General features: G+C 41.4%; 1 protein-coding gene across 1 annotated transcript in view; it reads left to right on the top strand.

The window, feature by feature from the left end:
- The window catches only part of AMN (amnion associated transmembrane protein), a gene marked incomplete at both ends in the record, with an annotated part of 66,255 nt that extends 42,804 nt beyond the window's left edge, over positions 1–23,451 (top strand). The window contains 7 exons of the mRNA XM_083353498.1: positions 7,423–7,510; positions 9,936–10,168; positions 13,186–13,323; positions 15,058–15,166; positions 18,498–18,580; positions 19,987–20,173; positions 23,273–23,451. Coding sequence (XP_083209624.1) covers positions 7,423–7,510; positions 9,936–10,168; positions 13,186–13,323; positions 15,058–15,166; positions 18,498–18,580; positions 19,987–20,173; positions 23,273–23,451 — 1,017 coding nt within the window. The remainder of the gene's footprint in view (positions 1–7,422; positions 7,511–9,935; positions 10,169–13,185; positions 13,324–15,057; positions 15,167–18,497; positions 18,581–19,986; positions 20,174–23,272) is intronic.
- Between the last annotated feature and the right edge of the window lie 884 nt (positions 23,452–24,335).

Genomic DNA, 24,335 nt, shown 5'->3' with positions numbered 1-24,335 from the left:
ACCGGCCCGGATCTGAGCGATTTCGTCCATCAGATGATGACTAAACTCCTCAGCCCATCCCTGTAAGGGATCCTCCCTCACCTCCTGGTTAAGGAGGGAGCGAGTCACCCTAAACAGGGCGGCCGCGATGAGGGCAGCGAAGTAATTAGACTTCGCCATCCTCATCGCCACAAGATAAGACCTTATAAAGGTTCTTAACTGCAATCGGTCAGATTCGGATTGGCTGGACCTCCAACCGCTCTCTAGACCCCGTCTCCAACGCTTCATCTCCCGGAGCTCCGCAGAAAACCATGGAGCCCAGCGGGATCTGCGCTGGGTCAGAGGTCACAAGGGTACAACACAATCAAGTGCCCTGGTGGCTGCCCTTTCCCAGGCATCTACCAAGGCATCGACTGGGCTGTGGGTGAGGGCGATGGATATAGAACCAAGCGCCATCTGGAACCGTTCCAGGTCCATTAGGCCCCTGGGGCGGAACCACCTGGTCGGTTCCGCAGCCCAGCAGTGGGGGGTGGCGTAATGGAAGACCAGCCGCAGGAGATGATGATCTAACCATGACAGGGGGACAATGGTTGGTGAACCCCCTCCCAGATCATCCAACCACTGTCCAGACAGGAACACCAGGTCGAGAGTGTGACCCCCCCACATGAGTCGGGCCCTGAATTACTTGGGTCAGGCCCATGGCCATCATGGAAGCCATGAACTCCCGAGCTAACTCAGACAGCCCTCCCAGTGAGGGCAGGTTGAAGTCACCCAGAACTATAAGCCTGGAGAACTCCACCGCCAACCCTGAGAGGGTGTCGAGCAGCTCAGGCAGGGCTGTTGCCACACAGCTGGGCACCAGGTATGTGAGCAACAAGCCCAACTGAGCCCGAGGGCCACATCTCAGGAGGAGGGACTCACTCCCGGCCATCTGGACAATGGTGGTCTCCCGCGGGCATAAAGTCTCCCGGAAAACCACCGCCACCCCACCACCCCTTCCCTGAGCCCATGGCTGGTGTAGCACACGGAAACCTGGAGGGCATAACTCGGTCAGAGGAATCCCTCCCTACGAGCCCAACCAAGTCTCCGTGATGCACGCCAGATCCGCACATTCCTCCTCGATCAAGTCCTGGATGAGGGGAGCCTTGTTAACGACGGATCTGGCGTTAAAATAAACCAGCCTAAGCTCAGGGGCCTGATCACCCTCATCCCCGGGCAAAAGGGTGCTAACCAGAGGGTCGGAGCGCGCCACCACTTGAAGACAGCGGGGACACAATCCAGATGTTGATGTGGCCCTCCGTGCAACCACCTGCTGCCACCTAGGGCATATCCACATTTCCAAGTTATTCTGTCACAGATATGGTCCTCCAACCTTTTCTTGAAGGTAGGAATGAACATTGCCTTCTACTTCCCATCCAGAATGTGACCTCTGCCCTTATTTCCCTTTTTCCATAGTAAAAAGCATATTTTCTAGCTTGTGCTGGCTCAAGAATTGCTATCTCATTTGTCAGATAGATTTTACTTTTCACTAGATATCTCGCCCCCACTCCCCCCTGCACTTTGATAACAGGCAGATGCATTTTCTCACTTCATATTCCCTGCTCTGCCTCAATAAGTTCTGATGCACTTCTGGCGCCTTTCTCAGTTACATAATAGTTATAACACTTCCTCAGTTCAAAAGCCACTAGAAACCTTTTTACTATTTTTGAAAGCTACCTACTTTTCCAATGCTTGATGCACCAGTAAACTAATTAAAGTTTAAGAGCTATAAGGAAGAAGCTCAGGAAAAGAAAAATAGTTGATTTAAAAAAAAATCTACAAACTAACAATGTGGTAGCCAGAAACTTTGGAGTGAAAATCAGCCAGAGAATTGTCCATATGTTTTTGCACAGCATATAATAAAAGATATGCAGTTGTAGTTAAACCAGTGCCAAATTAACTGGTTTTTAAGTTTTTTCTACCTCCCTCCTTACCTAGGTTTGCATATGTAAAAAACAACAACAGGCTGTATAACACTGTTATCCAGTTAATCACAATTGGCAGATTTTGTACAATACACTAGAATAAAACTGAACTAATCATATTATGGCTTAGTGCAATTTGTGAACCTGTCTGAAGTATACTTGATATAATGAAGCCAACAGCAGATCACCGTTGTCTTAAACTGGTGTATATCAGGGCTTTTCAACCAGTGGTATGGATACCACCTGTGGTACATTGGCACCTGGCAGGTGGTACGCGACTGTAATGTATTGGGCCTGGTTTACTTGAACTGTACCACATAGGTTTGGAATGCTGTTGAGATTGCTTAAGCAGGGAGTTGGGTAATGGTCACTGGCTCCTCAGACAAGTCATCTCCAGGACCACCATTTGTTGGCTCTAGGGTGGCAATAGCTTTCTTATGGCCAGAGTATAAATAGCTGTGTAGAAGCCTTGGTTAACAGTTCAGTTCCTGCATTCAATAAAGCATGTTCCTGCCTAAACTCTCTCGCCTCGTCTCCTGCTTGCTGCAAAGAACCCAGTACACAACAGCGACCACCCTAGAAAATTGGTAGTGGGGGAGGGGAATGAGCTGAACTGGTGGCAGCACTGCACAAGCCTGAGCGAGAGATGGCTGGAGCTTGGCGCTGATCCTGGTGCTTCTGCTGAGCCCAGAAGAAGCGCTGATCAGTTGGAATGTTGCAGCATCTCCAGGGTCTTGTGATTTACATTCAGATGCTTGACAACTGATTGATATTTATGACAGTCACAATGTCCCAGGGCCATGTGAAGTGACCAAAACCTGCTGCAACTACCCAGCATACGGGGGAGGGAATAAAAACCAAACACCCACCCCACCTCACCTCTGCTGCCAATCCTCAACAGAAAGCTCACAACAATGAAAACCTCAGAGAGGAAGAAAAGTGCTGCCGGGAGGGCAGGCAGGTATCTTGCTCGGCTGTGGCTTGCGGGGCACTTTTTTCAGTGCCATTGTAACTTTGAACAGTCACTAAGCGAACTGTTATAAGTCGAGGACTACCTGTACTTCATCACTTTTTTTCCTTTTTTGGGGGGGGGTCATCAGGTTTTTGACACCTTGCTAGGCGACTGGTGGTACTTGGATGTTGCTATATCCTAAAAGTGGTATAATGGGTGAAAAGCTTGAAAAGCCCTGTGTATATAATACTTTTTTCAAGTACTATGACTAAAATATGTCTTGTTGCCAATAAGATAACTGCAATGCAACTTTGATTAATGCAGCAGTAATGCTACTATTCATTAAACATTCAGATAAGAATAGAAAAATGTGCCTCCAGAAAAGCTACTTTGGAGGATTGCAAAATCATCTGGAGCATCATGAGAGGTGACTTCTCTGCTCTTTTCTCAGTGGGAAGCCTCCATTGAATGCTTTCTTCCATGAATGGAAAAGGTCTTCTATTCCTGAAACAGCCAATTAAAATCCAATCCCCAATTTTATTCATCCTTCAAAGAATGCTGTATCAGCTTGCTGCTGGGGTAGACTGTTCTCTTAGCAAACACATTCTGTGCAGGATCCAGTTTGGTCTTTTCTCTGAAACAACTTGACAGCCTCCTCAAATGTGAAGACAGCTCAGTCAGGTACAATTTTCTCTTTGTAGGAAAAGGTCAGGTATATGTTTGCTTTGTTTTTTTTTTGTTTTTTTGTTTTTGTTTTTTCCCCCCTGAGCATGAATTCAGTAGCCAGCAATTACTGGCAAACCTCTTATCCTTAGATTCCCTTTCCTTTTCCTCATTTCACCCCAACTGAAAACAGAAATAGAGTTTTATTCCATGTAAGCTATATAGATAGGTCTGACAATCTGCTGCCACCTTCTGGTAAGAATTGGCAAACACACTAAAAGAGAAGAAGAGACCAGAACAGATGGAAAGTAATAACTGGAAAAATGTTAGAATCTGCCTCTCTCTCCGCTCTCTCCTATTTCCAGTTTTAATCTCAGAGGTATGCACTAATGTAAAGAGCCTTGCAGGAAGCTTCTATGTTAAAAAGCTGTATACATCTCAGAGAACATCAATCAGTGCTAGGGTAGCTAAAAGGCACTCAGCCTCAGTTTATGGCAGGAGAAGAAATTCAGCGTCAAACGTTACCTCCAATCAGCAACACCGTGCAGGCTTGATTGCGAACAAGCCTTTTTGCAGCACTCCCAAGTGTTTCCAGCACTGCAGAACAGCATGCTCTGATGATGCAGTCGGTGACATGCGAGCAGGACAATGCTGGCACGATGCAGGCAGAGCGAAATGAAAATGGTTTCGGCTGAGAGGAATGAAATCAAAATGACAGCATAACAGATGACATCTAGTAGAATCGTTCCACCTTAAGAACACTTCATACTTCCCATCTCTGACAGCTGTGTAATAGTGATTAAAAGAATTGGCTTTTGAACGTGGGTAAACCTAGACATGAGCCCCACAAATCCCCTTAGCATTATTTGTGAGGAAAAAAATATTGTTGCACCACCCCCTTCCCCCATGTATGCTGCTCTGAGCTTATCAAAGGCAGAGACATATCTGAAAAGCTGGTCAAATACTTAAAATGTTGCTCTCCGGAGATGCTAAAAATGTTCATGTGAGATGGAGATGCTAAAAATGTTCATGAAGAGGGGGCATTTCCAGATGGAGACTCACTTTGGCCATAAGCCAAGCCCTTTGGTGACTGGTTGATGTCATAACTGGGAACCTGCCATAACAAACAACTCCAGGGTATCTCAGTTGTTCCTTTGAATGAAAAGTTGTCATTTCAAGGCACTGAGCAGGCAGGAGGGAAAGATGCTCAGACTTCTGTCTAGGTTAAAGTGGTGTCATAGCAATATGCTTTTGTCCTTAAAACACCTGGAAATCCACAAAACAGCTTTAGAGATATGCGAGTAGGGGAAAACTCCTGGAGGCAGAGAAGCTAGTGGGACCTCTTGCCCAAAAGCTGGTAACGTTTTACCTTGCTGTTCTTCTCATCACTTCTTCCTACTATTCTTTTTTGCCCCCAAGACATGAGGCTGGGGTGTGTTTGGGGGATGAGGGTTTCCTGTCTGTAGAGAAATAATCTTGAGGCCTAATTTAGAAATAAGCAAAAATAAACCACGATCAGTTTCAGTTTCCTTTGAAAATGGATCCAAGAAGACTGGAGGTGGAACATCTACAGGTAGTCCTTGACTTATGACCACAACTGAGCCCAAAATTTATGTTGCTAAGTGAAAAATTTGTTAAGTGAGTTTTGCTGCATTGTACGATTTTTCTTGCCACATTTGTTAAGTGAATCACTGCAGCTGTTAAATTAGTAACACCGATGTTAAGTGAATTTGGCTTTCCCATTGACTTTGCTTGTCAGAAAGTCACAAAAGTTGATCACGTGACCCCGGGCCACTGCAACCGTCATAAATGTGAACCAATTGTCAAGCATCCAAATGTAAATCACATGACCGTGGGGATGCTGCTGGTCATAAGTGTGAAAAATGGTCATAAGTCACTTTTTCAGTGCCGCTGTAACTTCATACAGTCACTGAATGAACTGTTGTAAGTTGAGGACTATCTGTACTCATCTGGAAGTGCTGAAATGCTTCAACCCGATGATATTCTGTCCCCTTTAGGGTTAAGATGGCTTGTCCCCCCCTTTTATTTAGAAAACAAAGGAAAATCTTCTTTAGTTGGGGTTTGGATAAATATATTAATATTAGTTGCTGCTGTTTGTTAACACTGGTGCTCATATTTCTTGCAGTTGGTGTGATGCATTATGCATTTTTTATGATTTATGAAGTAGCTAAATGGCTATGCAGTAAATGGCCTTCTCCCTGAGAACTTAATTTTCCATAGGCACTAAAAACAGCATTTTGAATATGAATACATTTTGAAATGCTTAGGGAAGGAAGGACAGATTATCAAAAAAAATTCTTAGACGTAATTATTTCACAGCCCTTTGATTATTAGGAACCCGGATCCACCTGATCTTTAGTTCTCCAGGCTGTGCTGCCATCCTTCAGTGGCTTGTTCTGCTTTTTCTCCATTTACAATTGAGACTGAGTATTGGTTGCATTCCATCTGTTGGCTTGGAAAAGAAGAGAAGATTGGATAAAACGACAGAAGGAGAAAAGTGCAGAGAAAAATCAGCTCTTGGTGTGGGCTTGATAAGTCAGTCATGCAACCTTTTAGAGCATTGTAAGCCAGGTGACACGGGGCCATTCCTACCATTAAAGGTAAAGGTTTCCCTGTCCAGTTGTCTCCAACTCTAGGACTCATCTCTGTTCCTTGGTCAAGGAAGCCAGCATTGTCCGAAGACATTTTCTGTGGTCATGTGGCCAGCATGCCTATATGCCAAGGCTCACAGAATGCTGTTACCTTCCCACTGAAATGATACCTATTCATCTAGTCACATTTGCATGCTTTCAAACTGCTAGGTGGGCAGGAGCTGGGGCAGGAACACTGCATGGCGTCTCAAATCTGGGCTGTCAGCTTTCCAGCTAGCAAGCTCAGTGTCTTTAACTGCTGAGCCATCACACCTCCTGCCCTACCATTGGGAAAAACAAAATAAAGGCCAAGTGCCTCCAACATTAGAGCTCACTGCACTAACATTGTGAGTCGGGAGCCACTGACAGTCACCTCCTCCTGAACATTTTTATTCCTGTTAATGGTAAGCTAGCATGGCTACCACAGTTGTGCTAGGGAAGAGGGCACTTGCAGAAGATGCTCTTCACATGCTGTCTCCTTGCTTCAAAAGCAAGCAGATCTTTCCAGTGGATTTGGAAGTAGGGGTGTAGCATCTTAAATATCTGAGGGCCATCTGTAATCTCTGGGTTGTCCTTGCGTAGATCATCAAATAAAAAAAAAAGCACATCTCTTCCTTTTTCACAATTTTGAGACTTGCTTTGGCTTGTAGATAATGTACTGGTGGTTTTTTGTTTTTTTAAATCATATTTCCATTTGAAATGAAAGAGCCCTTGTAATTACAGTTAATCTGTCTTTGCTTCTCTCTGACCCTGAAGAATGGCATCCTGTATCTGAATAGACCTTTGGATTTTACAGCATTTTGTTTCTTATTAAAATGAATTATGGGCAATGATAGAAAGTTTCAAGGGAAGCTCTGCAACTTTCAGTTTAAGAATTCTCTGAATGTTATATTATATTTCACTTATCCACATTCCTCAGGTCACTCTGAATTGTGCAGCCTAAGAGGAAAAAAGTCACCTTCCCTTATATCAAAATAGCGGTTGTCAGAATAATTAAGACTGGCTCCTTTAATTTCAAATGGAAATATTGTATAAATAATAAATGAATCAATATTGCCATTACTGATGATGTTTGGATAGTGCTTCTAAATAATACAAAGTGGGGAAGATTGTAGTTAATGGTACGTTATGGGCATTAGCTGGTCTTCAGCAGTTCAGCCCAGAGAGAAATTGCAAAATATATGCCTTTTGTTTATTCTGTTTTGCTGTTTAGTACCTTCCGCTGAACGGAGAATTCATTATGGCCCCCGGTGCTGGATTTGCAGCTTTCGATGGCAATTACAATCCAGGATGTGAGACAGGTATTGTGCTCAGCCAACTATTAATTAGTCATGCAAAATAAGCACTATGAGATTATTCCTCAGTTGTGCCTCTGTTCATTTGAGTCATTTTTCCAGTTATAATAAACTTTCCCCTGGAACTCTCCAAAGTTTTTGGAATTATCATTGGAGCTTTCCTTTTCCATAGTGGGAGGAAGATGAAGGAAATTACCAGCATGGGCCATGTATATGTTTTCAGACCTTTTCTGTTGGGAGGTGTTATGGATAAAGAGGTGGACTTTGTTCTTGCTAACACTGCATTTGCTGTAGGGCACTTCACATAGAGGCAGGGCTTTTTTTCTCATAGAACGCTCAGAACGGAGTTCCGGCACCTTTTTTGGATGGAAACTTGTAGGGTAGGCAAGGTGGGTTTTATGACATGTGTGAGTTCCAGCACCTTTTTCTTTTACAAAAAAAGCACTGCATAGAGGATACACAAGCTTATTGAATTATTTTATTTTTACTGGTGATATTGAAATCTGCATTTTAAGCTTCAATGCTTTTCTTTAAAGAAATATATTGGTTTTGATTTGGTGCCAAATCTCGGAATCTTTGGGGATTGTTGAATAATAAAGCTGATAGCCTTTGTAAGTTCTTGCACCCAGAGCTTGCACATTAAATTGTACAGTATACATCTAACCAAATTGGTTGCAGTGGAATTAAGCATACCATAATCCTGTTACATTCAACATAGTTCTGGCTATTTCTTCAGTGATTTTAGGTAGGTCTCACATCTTATAGTTGACAAGGCTGAAAAAACATTGAGGAAGCAACATCTGATCCAATGAAGTTGCAAATTAGTTGTTTTGCACCAGCAAAATTAAAATAGTATATTTGACTTTTGAGTATTGGAGTGAGATGTGGTGCATAGAAAAAGATATCACAGAGAAAGAGTCCCTTGTGTTGAGTAAATTGATATTCCTCTGAAAGAAGATGGTGTGGAAGTTTTATCTGTAAAAGAAAATCCCATGTCCCATTCAGTTTGGGAATATTAAGTGCCATAGCAAGGACTTTGGGTTCTTGTGAGTATACTGGTTTATGCATAGATGCATGGCAGCTTTATTAATATTAAATAGAAAGTTGTTAATGAATTAAATATGAATTTCAGTAATGCACTGTGTATAATAGCCCTCATGTACTATAATTCCATAGCAGAGGAATTATGATACTCAGTTATAGTTGGCATGTTTGTAAAAAAGTGATGGCTGTGGAAAAAATGGTTAATACATTACTAATAAATTTGTCATCCTTACTGTCATCCTAGCTTCCCACAGGCCTATCTTCATATTGTATTTATGGGAAATTCTCTCCAGCAGCTCCATTTAAGTTCTAGGTAGTGTTCTATTAAACTATCTGAGGCAATAAACCAAATATTGCCATAACACAGTATGGTGACTCTAAACTTTTGTCACCAGCAGGGGTTGCTTGCTCTTAAAAAAATAATGCAGTAATCCAACAACTGAATATCAAGCAGCATCCTGTTCAAAGCTATAGCTCAACTTTTCCCAATCTGGTATCCAGGTTGGATATTTTTTTACCACAAAGCTTGGGCAATGGCCAAGAAGCTCAAAATTCTGGGAAATATGCTTTTCATAAAGTGATCGAAGGCAGGCTGGACAAGGATGGGATCATTATCACAACCCATTTTTCCACTTCTATCTTCCATTGTATTTACTTTTTCAATTTGTTTTATATATAAACAAGTGATTATATTGTGAGGGAAGTTATAGATATATTTGGTATCATGTTAGATATAAACATGATAAATATTTAGATATTTATCATATATAAGTAGTAATTATATTTGTATGATAAATAGGTCCGGGGGAACAGCTGGGCTACGGGGCTATAGAAGCATATCGACTCTGTTTGGTTGGCAAACTCTCCAAACAAATTTGTAAAAAAGAAAAAAAGAAAAAAATCTTATCCTTGTCCAGTGGTATCTGTCAGGGCAGCCAAAACTGGGAAGATGATAGATAGATAGATAGATAGATAGATAGATAGATAGATAGATAGATAGATAGATAGATAGATAGATAGATGTTGTAAGCCCTGTCCCTTTAGAATGATGGCTTGTCCAACAACTTGTTGATTTTGACACACATACAAAGCTATGGACATCACTGCCCCTGTCCATCTATATGATAGAAGCCACATATTACAAGAAAAAAATATGTTAATTCTGCATAACATGGAGAGATTCAATTTTTGGTAAAGGCAACTTTCTCAGAACCCTCATTCCTCTTGCCTTATGCATAATAAATTGGCTCAGGAAAGTCAAATGTTCTTAGACTTAAAAAAAATAATCTCAGAGTTCATTTTGCAGGTTTATGAGCAATTTTTTAAAATCAGTGAAGACAAATGGACTTCATTTATTGCTCTCTCTCTCTCTCATTTTCATTATTAGCTTCAGAAATCACATTTAAAAGTACAGACAATTATGAATGGTATGATCCTACCATATGGCATGCTGCAAACTCTTTGGAAAACTTAGATCTGGGAAAATACATTTTCCTTGTTGACAAAGAACGGGTTCCCTGCCAGTATGATGATGTCATTTTTCAGCCTGAAACCTCCTTCCGAGTGAACATCAACTCTGAGCAAGTGATACAGCTTAAGAGCATTTCAATCATGGGGCAGGTAAAATAGATGCTGCTATTTCATCGCCTTACACTGTGTCTCCTTTTTTCCAGAAAAGCTCACAACTAGTAATATCAACTTTTTCCAAATTTATATTGAATGCCATGGAAAATAAACTGAATTACTTTCAAATATTTAGCTCCACTTTATTAACTCAGTCAATTCAACACATACACATACCCTTAGAGCACAGGTGTCAAACTCACCACGTCACGTGATGTGTTGTGACATATCGTGACTTTTTTCACATTGCCAGAGCTGGAGTGGGTGCGGCCTCCGCATGATGCAATTGGCCCGTGGGCTGGCAGTTTGATACTTCTGCCTTAGAGCAAGAGCATTCATTCCAGAGCATTCATTCCAGATGAGAAAAACACAATGTGTGTGTATGTGTGTGATTAAAAAAAGGAGGGATATCATATCTAAAGAATCAGGTTAGGTCATTGCACAGCACATAGCCCTGCAAGGCATTCAGAATTTTTATTTCAAAATATAAATATAAAGATATTGGCCCAGTAAGCAGACTTAGGAAGAAAGATCACAGCATCTGTTATACAATTGCTAAAATGTTTACAGGATCTAGACTCATTTAAAGAGCAATGCAGGGCAGATCTGCACTTTATACTTGGCCCATTGCCAGGACATGCCACTCACTATTTCCAAAATGTAAGAATGGAGGATAATGTTGCAAATACACTGTACACTTGTGTTTTCCAGTTTTGATTCAAAAGATGCTGTTTCCAACCAGACCACTTAAGCCCTTCAATGGTGTGGTCTCCAGCACTTTGTTTCATACTAATTGAAGACCCACATCTGATTGGCTGCAATGCCTTATACACCTCCTTGCTTCCAACAGCTGGCTACTGCCTATTGCAGCCATTAATACATTGGCTGTAATAAAGATGGTGTTGAAGGAAAAGTCTTCATCATGGTTCAATCCAAGCCTGGGATAAACAACATGGCAACTGCTTTAGAAAGAAGGTTGCAGTTTATTGAAGAGGAGAGCCAGACAGAAAGATGGCTCTGGGAGAAAGAGAGTGAGCACATGTAGGAAGTGGGTTTTTATACCCTCTGGAGCCTTTTGTTTGGAGTTGTTTCCTGTTCCTGTTTGAGGCTTTGTATTTCCTGTGTCATGTATTCTGACCTGAGTCTGGGTGTACCTTTCTGATATTCTGATGGTGCTGGATTAATACTATTATGTCCCAAGGGTCATATCCTGCTTCCCTGGGGCTGTGGCTGATGACACAGATTTTTGGTGTTGATTCTAGGTATCTTTCTTCCTAATCCCAGTTTCCTGATTCCAGTCTTTCTGACCTGTAATTCTGCAGACTTGGTTTCTGTTTGGGACAGAGACTGGGGGTGGTGGTTAGTTTCTGCCTTTAAATCCTTTAGGGAAATATATTCTGTCTTTTAAATATTTCCAAATATATTTATTTCTATGGGTGGGGGGGAGCTGACTTCCCACAATGGGATTAAAACAAAATCTAATAAATAAATAAATAACATGCTGGGTTTCTCTGTTCTCTGCTGGGTTGCAGGTGCTACCCTTTTTATAAATTTGCATTTGATTCAACAACAGCCTTTTACATTAATGGACATTCCTCAGCTTTAGAAACTCATCTCCATTCCGCCTTTACATCTGCCAATCATGCTCCCCTTGGTTTCCCAGTTCCAGACCACTGCACAACTTCCCTGCCTTTCTCTTTATTTTTAAAACATCTTTATGTTGAAACACAGGATCATTGCTACTTTGCTTCAGTGAACACCCAGTTCTTTCTTGCTTGAGTTCCCGTGGACATAAACAGGAAGGTAGTATTGAAAGGACAGCCCATTCCCTATTGCTTGTGTCGTAACATCAGAGCTATGATGATGTTACCAAACGGAAAAAACAAAAGGAAAGGGGTCTGTGTTAGGGTCAAAAATGATAATCTATGAAGGGTAGTGATAGTGAAGGCTTCCATGTGTGCAAATACCTGGAAAAGGAAGAAAAAGCACAGGAATGAGTGAGGAGGGAACAATCCTCAAGAGAAAAAGGATGAGACCTACCTAGACAGTGGACATTCAATGAAGCTTGCCTTCCCTACAGGAATGGGAGGAGCCAGAGGCAGGGGAATGACCAATCAGGTCTTGCTGTGACATAGTATGGACTGAGCAGAGCTTCTGCAATCTGAACTGAAATAGCTGAAGTTGGCTTGCAAAACAGAGATGGGCAGCATAGGAAACATATTAAAAATAATTTAAGAGTTTATAAACTCTTAGATTTAAGTTTTTGTTACACTGCCAAAAGAAGCTGAAGTAGAAAGAAGAATGGGGGGGAATGTCTGATATAAAATGTGTAAAGTTACTTCCAGTCTGAACCATTAATATAATCTTCCCAGCTTTATACCTTCCATCATTCTATGGTTGTGTTGGATGGCTATTATGGGAATTGATTTCCTATACATCCAGAGGGCATCAAGCTGCTTTAATAGCAGTCAATTGTCTGTCTAGAGTAACATATCCCTGTGTATTTCCTAGGTTAGTGTGTGTGTGTGTGTGTGTGTGTGAGAGAGAGAGAGAGAGAGAGAGAGAGAGAGAGAGGGAGGGAGGGAGGGAGGGAGGGAGGAAGAGAAAGAGAGAGAGAGATTTCTGGAATCTACTCCAAACATGGATGGTGAGATCCATGATACCTAGCAATCTGAATTCCTACAATACTGACACCAAAAGTACACATATTTTTAGTATAATGCAAACACAATTTAGGAAAACAAAGGCAAACCCATCTGCTCATTCAAAAAACAAACAGAAAAATAATGGAAAAATCACAGCTCTGATATGTATGACAGGTGCCCACCTTCTTTGCGATTGGTTGTCCTACTCACTGCATTCACTCCCTCTCCCCAAAACATTCGTTCTCTGTTGCAATGCAGTTAATATTTTGAGGGGAGGAGGTTTAATTAAACTATTTTGATGGTGATTTGCTATAGAAGGAAATGATTTGCTGATTTTGTGTTGTCCTTCCTTCCCTGAATTGGAATCAGAACTTCACCAGTGACAGTGCCCTGACAGAATACATGCAGAGCTCTTCTGCAAGACTTCAATTCCATGGGCAAGGGACACTCCGGTTATCACATACTAGATGTCCAGACAAATCTGGTTGCGAATGTGGAAACTCAGCAGTAAGTCCTTGTGTTCAGACTTGGTATCAGGGTGGGGAATTTTGTTTTTTGCCCAAGTCACATTCCCTAGGAGATATATCAGTGCATGTCACTGCAGCTCAGTGAAGGCTAAAGTGCTTTTCTTTCTTTCACCTCCAAAGAAATAGCGTATTTCTGCTCCTATGAATCAGAAGGAATCTCTGACAGAGGGCCTTTGAAATGAAGCCATGGGCAACATTAGAGCCACAGATAGGCTCTCTCTGTTCTAGTTTCTGCTATTAAGAGACTACTACCAATGAAAGGATTGAAGGAAATGGAATGACCTATTTAAAACCCCATATTGTTGACCTATTTAAAACCCCATATTGTTGAACTAATTCAGTGGATTGACTGAGTCATAAGCATCCATTCAGGCAGAAAGAACTGTTGATCCTGTAAACTAAGAAAGGAAACTGGGCAATGGCATTCATGTCTACGGAGGTGTAGTAGCCTAAACCCTGAACACTTGATCAGGTATTCCTCTTTAGGCCTTCCTGAAGAGTCAGCATGCCAACAATGTGTGTATGTGTGTATATTTTAGAACAGGGCTTTTCAACCTTTTCACAGATTGTAACACTTTTAGGACATGACAATATTCGAGTACCATCAGTGCTTAGCAAGGTGTCAAAAACTTGATGATTAGGGGGAAAAAAGGGGGGGGGATTTTAGGTTTTATTGATTAGATTGATTTGTTGTTATAGAAATGGCTAGTTTATACTATTATGGAAAAGTAAAAAGTTGAGGTTCGATGTTAATGCTTCATTCTACTGCAATAGAGGAAGTTGGAAGTCAATACCTTTTTCCCCTTCTCCCCCTCACTTTGCTTTCCCTTTTTCCTCCCCACTGTGTCCCACTATGTGCTTTTGTATTTTTGTATTTTATTCTACAATCTAATAAAATGTTACAAACCATTTTTAAAAAGGAAAAAAAGGACCGGTTTTACTCTTCCTTTTATATCTTCTCTTCTCTCCCCCTCCTCCTTTTATATCCTCTCTCCCCCTCCTCCTCCTCCTTTTATATATCTTCTCTTCCCCCCCCCTCCTCTTCCTTTCTTCTTCCAGGTATGCTGGAAACGCAGATCTGCTGGAGCTGTGTGCGCTGATCCTGGGCTCTCAGCAGAGCCCCAGCCACACCACGGATCCAGCTGAATCTCCGGCTGAAGATTACGTGTGGGTGCTGGAAACGCTAATCAGCTGTAGCCGTGGGCACAGATCCTGAGCTCTTAGCAGAGCCCCGGTAACACCACACCTCCAGCTAACTCTCCCCCAGGCCTCTCTGGCACTGCTGCCTCTTCAGAACATCAATTTTTGCACTTTGTTTTACACTTTTTTTTTACAGTGCTTTTCAACCCGCCGTATGCATACCACCCACCAGGTGCTGGAGTGCCATCAGTGCTACGTGTACCGTGGTTTGAAAAGCCCTCTTTTAGAACATACTAGATCGTGCATTGCAGTACTTCTATTCAAAGTATTGACCTCTGTTATGGATTATGCCTATGATTTAAATGGTTTCCTGTAGTTTCTGGTGTGAGGTTCCACCTCTGAAAGGGACAAGAGAGGGAGGGAAGATTCAAAGCCTAGTTTTCACCCTTTATAAATGGATTAATTGTGACAATGTGGTAATAATTTTTCTTATGAAAACTCTTGATAGGCTATGTTGGAATTATCAGAAGTCAATCATGTAGTTTCTTTTCAATGATATTTTTTTAATTTAAAGAGCCACGAGAGAATCTGTGCAGCCTTGCTCCAAAATTCTAGGAATGAATGTCCAATGGTTACGTGCAAAGATGCAATAAAGCCTACTGGTCATTGTTGTGAAATATGTGGTGAGTAATTATTGTTGCAACTGTATTGTGTGTTATGTTTTGTCATTGTGTGACAGAAGAGCAAATTCCTCTAATCCCTTGTATGTAAGACATGGGCTGATGATCACCCTATTCCAGACATGTCAAACACAAGGCCCGGGGGCCGCATCCGGCCCGCAAAGTGGTTTCATGTGGCCCATGAAGCCATCCTGGAAACAGTGAGGGAACGGCCCCCGCTGCCTTGGCCCTGGGCCAGAGACCCTCCTTCTGCCAGAGACCCTCAGATCTGTCTCACTCCTGCCCAGGCCCCCATAGGCACTCTTGATGCGAACGATGTAGAGCTGGCCACGCCCACCCAGTAGGCCATACACACACTAGCCACACCCACCCAGTAGGCCACGCCCACCCGGGCCATACCCACCCGGCCCTCTGAGGGCAACCGCAATGCTGATGCGGCTCTCAATGAAATTGAGTTTGACACCCCTGTCCTATTCCCTCACTCTGCTCATTCACATGATTGGGAAACTCCATGGTAGAGCTTTGCATGGAAATGAAAAAGTTTCTATATGTGTATAAGGTTTCTGAGAATAGGAATCTAACCTGGACAATGATAAATGAAGTAAGCTTTATAACTCTACCGGAAAAGAAATGTATTTAAGGAAAGACATGATGGGGATTGAGATAGGCAAAGCCAACCATGTCCTTAAAAAGGAGAGCTAAGACCAAGTGCTCTGCGTATGCAGGCCTGAGAGTATAAGCAGAAGGAAATGATCTGAGACTAGCAATGTCAAAGAGGAGACAGAATGATACATAAAAAATGATACAGAGTAAAACCTTAACTAGGTAGACCTCACTGTTCCCTGTGGTGAATAGATTGTGAAATGCTGAAAGTCAGTGCCACTGAAATCATGCTTCTAATATCCTATCATCTATCTACCTGCCTGCCTGCCTGCCTGCCTGCCTGCCTGCCTGCCTGCCTGCCTGCCTGCCTGCCTATCTATCTATCTATCTATCTATCTATCTATCTATCTATCTATCTATCTATCTATCTATCTATCTATCTATCTATCTATCTCTAAAACTCTTAGTTCCCATAACTCTAATTCCCATAACAAATTGGGCACTTTTTGAAGCAAAGTATCTCTATTGGGCTAACTTACAGAATAAATAATCAATTAATTTTATTTTATTCATATACCTAAAACTAATAACATAACAATTACAATAAAATAGAAATAAACATAAAAAGTCATATTGATAGAATAAAATAAGATAAAGTTAAAATTATTGATGTAAAATTACAGAGTACAGCTATTTGAAAGCAAAAGCATCTTATAAAATTGCAATCAATTTTACAATGAATAATCTAAATGCTAAATGGCTAGGATAGATAACTAACAAAAGGTAAAAGTAATACTACAATTTATAAAATGCTATGAGTATAAATAAAGCCATGCTAACTTATATTAAGTTGCTGAACCCCTGATAGAGGTTGTTTGGATTAAGACCATTTGTGATCCAATTAATTATAAAAAAAGGAATCGCAAAATAAAAGATAAAATGGTATGTATATATTTAAATGAAAAAGAGAAAAAAGGGGTGGAGAAGGAAAGGGGTGGAAGGAAGGAAAAAATATATTGAATTTCAGAAGCTTAGTTAAGGGTCGGCAGCACTCCATTAGAAGAGAACCTACGACATGAGAAGAAATGTAATGATGAAGATTAGTTAGAATTAGTGATGATCTTAAAGTGGTTGATTGTGACCTGAGGATGTGAGGAAAAAAAAGACACCATAAAAAGAGCAAATGTTCCATGGTATTAATAAAACTTCATACAACAGCATATATAATGAGCCTAAAATCCTGTAAACTAAAATGATTCCATGAGTGCCCTCATTATTGTCATTGTATACGAAACTGAGTTAAATGGACTGATCCATTTAATGTTGGCAGACAAATTCTTGGAAAACAGCCTAAAACATTTTTGCTGCATAGCAAAAGATTCGGAACACCCAACGCAATCAAATTAATTTGTCACATTTACCTGGCATCTTACAAGGGATCCTTGAGAGAAAATTATCATAGTAACAAGCACAAATTAAAATGTGTATTTTTATGGCACTGAAAATCTTCTACCTGAGGTAGATTTTAATTCACTCAGGGAAGATCTAGATGAAAAGATGAGTCATAGGTCTGAACGATTTAAGAGACATCTCCACAATAGTGGAGAACATTCCAAAGAGAAGGTTTCACTACCAAGCTTGAACTTGCAGAACTAATTGGCATCAGAAAAACCAAGAATGATTCATTACAGTTTCAATTCACACTTCCATGGAGGAATAGATGTAGGGGCAGATGAATGACTGTGTGTAGACCTGGCATGTCCAACCCACAGCCCATAGGTCATATGTGGCCCTGGAAGCTGGTAATGCAGCAGCATAAGATTTTATTTTAAAAATAAGGAAATAAAGGAAGTTTATTATTTATATACATTAACTATTATACAATTTATACATGGTCCAAGATAATTCCTCTTCACTCAATTTCACCCAATCATGGGTGGTGTAGACATACATAGTTGGAACTGGATGATACCCAAATGAATCTATTTATAAAATTGTAGGGGTGGAAGGGACCTTGGAGGTCTTCTATTCCAATCCTCTTAAGGCAGGAGTCCTTATACCATCCCAGTCAAATTAATGTCCAATCTTTTTTTTTAAAAAAAGCTTCCAGTGATGACATCTGGCATCTTACAACTCTCACAACTTCAGGAAGCAAGCCGTTCCACTTGCTTTCACTGTTCCAGGTAGTATTTCTCTTTAATGAGTTTCTACCCATTGTTTCTTGTCCTGCCCTCAAGTGCTTTGGAGAAAAAGTCAATTCCTTCATCTGTGTGAATGTCCCCCAAACTATCCTGTCATCCTTAATCCTTCTCTTCGTTAGATTAGACATACCTAGTTCCCTTAACCATTCATTGTACAGCTTAGTTTCCAGCCATCTTATCATCTTTGTTGCTCTTATCTGCATTTATTCTAAGGTCTCAGCATCATTTCTGATCACGGCAACCAGAACCAGACACAGAATTAAAAGTATGGCTTCACAATACAATACAGAGCGGTACAATCACAGATTAACCATCATCCAATTATAAAATGTTTTATGTTGTCTTATTCCGTGCATGTTCCGTGCGCCTTTGGCGTCTAGTCATGTCGGCCACATGACCACGGAGACGTCCTCGGACAAGCGCTGGCTCTTTGGCTTTGAAACGGAGATGAGCACCGGCCCCTAGAGTTGGAAACGACTAGCACGCATGTGCGGGGGAACCTTTACCTTTATTCTGTATTTTAATTACAGGGGTCATCATTACCTTAACATACTCTGCTGATTTTGACATTGAAGTCTACCGAGACAGAATATTCCACACTTTTCTGAATCTGGTAAGCTTGTACATGATGGAAGTGAGCGTGAAGACAATCAACTAGTCTGAATAATTACCATTATTGAACAGTAATTTGAGACAGAACAGCCCATGATCATAAAAGCCAAGATGGTGACCATGATGGTGCAGTTGACTTCACTTAAAAAATAGGCAGAGCTTTAGTTACACCATTGTGGCTGCTATCTTGACAGTTTATTAGTATACCATGTGGACACTTCTGGAAAGGGAAGTTTTAGGGTGACAGATAAATGAAGGAGACAACATCCCTTCTAGGACTCAGGTGGCTCTTTGCTCACTGTATCCTTTAATGGAAGCTGCCCATGACTGAACCTGAGACTTTTAGCAGGCAGGTATGTGCTCTGCCATTGAATTATGGCCCTTTCATAATTATCTGTTCCATAATTATCTGTACTGTATGCTGAAAGAGAAGAGACAACAGATTGTGGTTTCTTTTCTGGAAACCAAGAAAAATGCAGTCTTTTATCATATTTGTTTTGCTCAAAAGTGAAATGCATATAGATCATTACACTGTTGCCCTAGTGCGAAATCATCTTGTCACTGTGCTGCTGGCACAGCAGTTATATTGTTATCATTCTGAATAGCTTATTTAGATAAGTTCTAGTTATAACTCTTAATACAACATTCATTGGAGCCAAGAAGGATGTGACCTAGAGAGGATAACTGTGGTATCCATGTCAAAATATCTGCTAAAATACTAAATGAGATTGTGAAATTTAAATTTTCATCTGAACCTGGACTATTTATTGAATTGCAGTTAAAACATAACTGCTTAACCACCATTGCTTACCAGGTTTTTCCATGGGTTACATGGCTCTTTGTGTTAGGTAAAATTGGACAAAAGAGTTAATCTGTTAATTAATCTATCAGTTGATTAACTCTTCCTTCTAAACTCCTGCAGAGAGATGGGAAACTAGTGTAGACCAACAATGGAGTAGCTCTAGCCACATATCTCTTATGCATGTCTGTTTTATTCTCTGGATGTCCAGGGGGGATGGGAGGAAATTAAGAAATAAAGAGATTAGGGAGGTGACTGTAATTTTGATTTGGCCACTCCAGTTTTAGTTTAATTTTATTTTTAATTTTAAGGAAACAGCTTTTCAAAACAATCAGGGAGTATCCAGTGGCCAATCAGTGTAAAGGTAGTTGGGATGTCAGTGAAAATAATATTAAATCAATAAACTAGAGTTGGACCATTGGATAAACACATTCCAGTGCTTGCTGTTAGGAAAAGAATGAATTTTTATCCAGTCAAAAAAAGATAGGTAATTGGTCATTGTCATGACTAGCCTAAAATTAAAAAATTCTTATTATTTCTAGAAATGTTGCTTAACATGTCTGACTGGCTTAAGTAGACATATTTCTCTGTCTTTTTCTTCTGCAAAGCCCCGAAATAAAGGTGTTCAGATGGCCATGTCCAAGATGAAAAAATTGCAGACTCCCTTGAGAATTGTGCCACGTGGCTTAGACTCAATCATCCAGATTGTGCTAATTGACAATAAAACAGGACCCTATGCTGGCACTCATGCTGAACAGCTGGCTAATGACATCCTGAAGGATATAGCAGACCATGGTAACTCTTTCTATTGTACTGCTGTGGTGTGTCCTTATTCTAGAGGTCCAGATCCAGGGAGAAAGCAGTCTACCTTGCCTGTACAAGAGTCTTCCTTGAGTAAAGGGCATGGAAGAAATACTGCCCTGGACCCGGCTGTTTTAAATAACTACCGTCCGGGCTCCAACCTCCGCTTTTTGGCGAAGAGTGGTGTTGAGAGTGGTGGCGCATCAGCTTCCTCTGTTCCTGGAGGAAACTGATTATCTTGACCCGTACCAATCGGGTTTCAGGCCCGGGTACAGCACGGAGACGGCATTGGTTGCACTGGTGAATGATCTCTGGCGGGCTCGGGACAGGGGATGTTCCTCTGTCCTAGTCCTTTTAGATCTCTCAGCGGCTTTCGATACCATTGACCATATCCTACTGCGGCGTCTCAGGGGGTTGGGAGTGGAAGGCACTGTTTTGCGGTGGTTCTCCTCCTACCTCCTGGGCCGCTCGCAATCGGTGTTGACGGGTGGGCAGAGGTCCGCCCCGAGATCTCTCGTTTGTTGAGTCCCTCAGGGGTTGGTCCTCTCTCCCCTCCTGTTCAACATCTACATGAAACCACTGGGCGAGCTCATTCGTGGTTTTGGGGTGGGGTATCATCAGTACACTGATGATACCCAACTTTTTCTTTCCACCCCGAACCAACCCAGTGATGCACTTGACGTGATGTCCCGTTGCCTGGAGGTGGTCCGGGTTTGGATGGGGAGAAACAGGCTTCGTCTCAATCCTGCCAAGACTGAGTGGCTGTGCATACCGGCATCTCGGGTTAACCAGGTTGTTCCATCACTAATGATGGGGGGTGAGGTGTTACCCCCCGTTGATAGGGCTCACAACTTGGGCGTCCTCTTGGATTCACGGCTCAATTTCGAAGACCATATAGGAGCCGTGACCAGGGGGGCTTTTGCCCAGCTTCATCTGGTGCGCCAGTTGCGGCCCTATCTGGACCGAGATGCCCTACGCACAGTCACCCATGCGCTCATGACCTCCAGGCTAGACTACTGCAACGCTCTCTACATGGGGCTGCCCTTGAGGACCACGTGGAGGCTTCAACTGGTGCAGAATGCAGCCGCGCGAGTTGTTATGGGAGTCTCCCGATATTCCCGTGTAACACCTCTTCTCCGTGAGCTGCATTGGCTTCCGGTTGCCCTCCGGGTGAGATTCAAGGTGCTGGTAATGACCTATAAAGCTCTAAATGGCTTGGGTCTGGATTATCTAAGGGAACACCTGCTGCCGGCATCAACTTCCCATTCTCCTGTGCGCTCCCACAGGGAGGGCCTTCTCAGGGTGCCGTTGCTTAAGGAGTGCCGGCGGGTGATCCCCAGGGGGAGGGCCTTCTCTGTGGGCGCGCCTGCCCTTTGGAATGAATCACCGGTGGAACTTCGGACCGCCCCCGATCTGCGTGCATTTCGCCGGGACCTGAAAACCTGTTTTTTTGATCTATCAGGCCTGGACTGAAGGGGTTTTAGCTTTTAATATTGTTTTAATTGTTGGACTTAATTAATTTAATCTATTTTAATTTTATACTATTTTTATATTGTATTTAATGTTGCCCTGTAAACCACCCTGAGTCCTTCGTGAATAGGGCGGTATAAAAATGTAATTAAATAAATAAATTAAATAAATAAATGCCAAATGTCCTTGCAATGAAAATTAAAGGATCGTGTTACCAGACACAAGAAAATTATTTGTCCAAAACCATAAAGAACCATTGATTGTTAGAATAGGCATTAATGTCTAGATAACCAAAGTGTCTCATCCAATAGCTTCCTCAGTGTCTGCTTTGTGACAAGCATATGAGTCGAGCATATATAGATAAATACATAGATAGAAAGAGAGAGAGAAAGAAATTCTCTGGCTCTGGATATGCAAAGCTAAATGTGCTAGAAGCCATTAATAAAACATTAAGACATTGGAAGATTCACTAAGTGTTATTTCCATTTGCCCTGTCAGGATTTCATTAATGTACTGCTAGGAATAACTTAGCTGCTTTGGTAACAAGCTTTAAACAAGCAATTCTCTGTATGTGTGTGAAAATGCTTTTATCTTGTTGTAGTATTTTGTGGTTTAATTACAGTCCTCTCTGGAATGCTGTATTTTTTTTAAAAAAACAAAATATCATGCATCATGATATGTACAATGATCAGAATAGTGACATAATATTTACAATTATCACTATATAACCAATAATGACAACAGCAATAACAGTGTGCATGTATCTCCTAAATCAGCAATCCCCAACCTTTCAGCTCTGTGGACTGGCAGCGGGGGTAGCGGGAGGCGATGGTTTCTCACTTGTTCATGCTACTTGTGCAAATGGAGCTTCCTGCTCTCACCCATCCCTTGCCTGCCCCGATTGCCAACACGCCACGAACCAGTAGCAACCCATGGACTCCTGCCCTAAAGGACTATGCCTTATTCCAAGTCAGACTTTTTTTTTACCATTCAGTCCAATATTGCTCTGAATGAAAGGAGGTTTTCAAAGTCCTAGATCAAGATCTGTTCTATTATTTGTTACCTCATTCATCCAGCAGTAGGTACCAGAGTCTGAATTTGAGTCCCTTCTCTTGCCAAATATATGCTCTACCAGTGTAGTCCCTTCCTGAATCTCTCCTAAGATTTTCAAAAAGGTCTTACTATGTATAATATTATTTCTACTGTTTTAATTTATAAGCTGTTATGTTGTAGTATATTCATTGGCTTCTATAATTTTGTATTTTATACACTGCGTAGACGTATATACTTTCCAAAACTATTGGACACAACTGACATTACTTCTGAACAAACACAGGATTGTGTTGTGCATGGGTTAACAGTCCCACAGTGTTTCTTTTTTTCCAAATCTGGGGAATGTGCATTGCAGCAGTAAAAAATGGAGACAGAGAAAGATGAAGAGGTCGGTTGCTGCTTTCATTTGTTCTCTTTGGGGATAATTGTTACTTGCTGGTGAACACAATGCTTTCTGCAATGAGGAAATCAGCTAGAGAAGCATGATGGAAGAAGAGCTATGTCCTACCTAACAGAATTTTGATTACTTCCTGCAATTACACTGACATGTAACATTTGCTCATTTTCCAGGAAAATTCTTTGGCATTGTGGCAGCCAACCTACAAGTAGCCACTGGCAGCAACTGGAGTGCTCAAGGAATCAGCAGCATTCTTGGCACTATGATTACTGGGATTGTCATAGGAATCCTTCTTGTCCTGCTCTTTCTGGAAATTACTCTTCTTCTTTATAAAAATGATGCATTAAGGTAATAGATACATGGCATGCTGTAGTGTTTTCTTGGGTAATTGTGGTGTGGATAAATATGTATAATTTTTTCCTTATGTTTAAAAACCCTGAATATAGAATATGATTGTTAGAGAGAAAACCAGACCTGAGTACTGTCCATTAACATTCATTCATTCATTCATTCATTCATTCATTCATTCATTCATTTATGCCACCCATCTCACTATCAAGCGACTCTGGATGACTTACAATATCATAAAAGCAATATACAAAATTAAAATAGAAACATTACAATATCAAGTCTTAAAATTGGAAGTTAACATTATGAAGTCTTAAAATTGAAAGTTAATATTAACAATAAGTTAAATAAGAATCAGTGTGTAAGGTGGGATTTTATCTTATTAAACTACTAGCCACCTCAAGAATAGGACATCCCAAACCAGTTGGCACAGCCAAGGTTTTAGGCCCTTATCAAAGGCCAAGAGGATGTGGGTGGATCTCACTTCTTGGGGAATGATGTTCCAAAGGGCAGGAGCCATAGCAGAAAAGGCTCTTTTCTTGGGCTTGATCACCTGCAATTCCTTAGCTGATGGAATCTGGAGCATGCTGCTTCTGCCATCACAAGTGGGGCAGGCCAATCCCATTGGAGTGAAACAGTGAGAGCCTTGCCCCATGCCGTGAAGGGCTTTAAAGGTGATAACCCACACCTTGAATTGGATCCAGAAGCAAACCAGCAGCCATTGCAGGTAGCACAACAGAGTTATCTGGGACATCTAAAACTGTTTGTGCTGATATATTTTGTGCCAGCGGAATCTTCCGAATATTCTTCAAGGTTAGCCTCATGTACAGTACATTGTAGTAGTCCAAGCACAAGATGACCAGGGCATGAGTGAATGAATGCAGAACC

Source organism: Vipera ursinii (assembly GCF_947247035.1).
Source record: "Vipera ursinii genome assembly, chromosome: 1".
NCBI classification, from domain to species: Eukaryota; Metazoa; Chordata; class Lepidosauria; order Squamata; family Viperidae; genus Vipera; species Vipera ursinii.
This window is presented reverse-complemented; position numbering and strand designations above follow the sequence as displayed.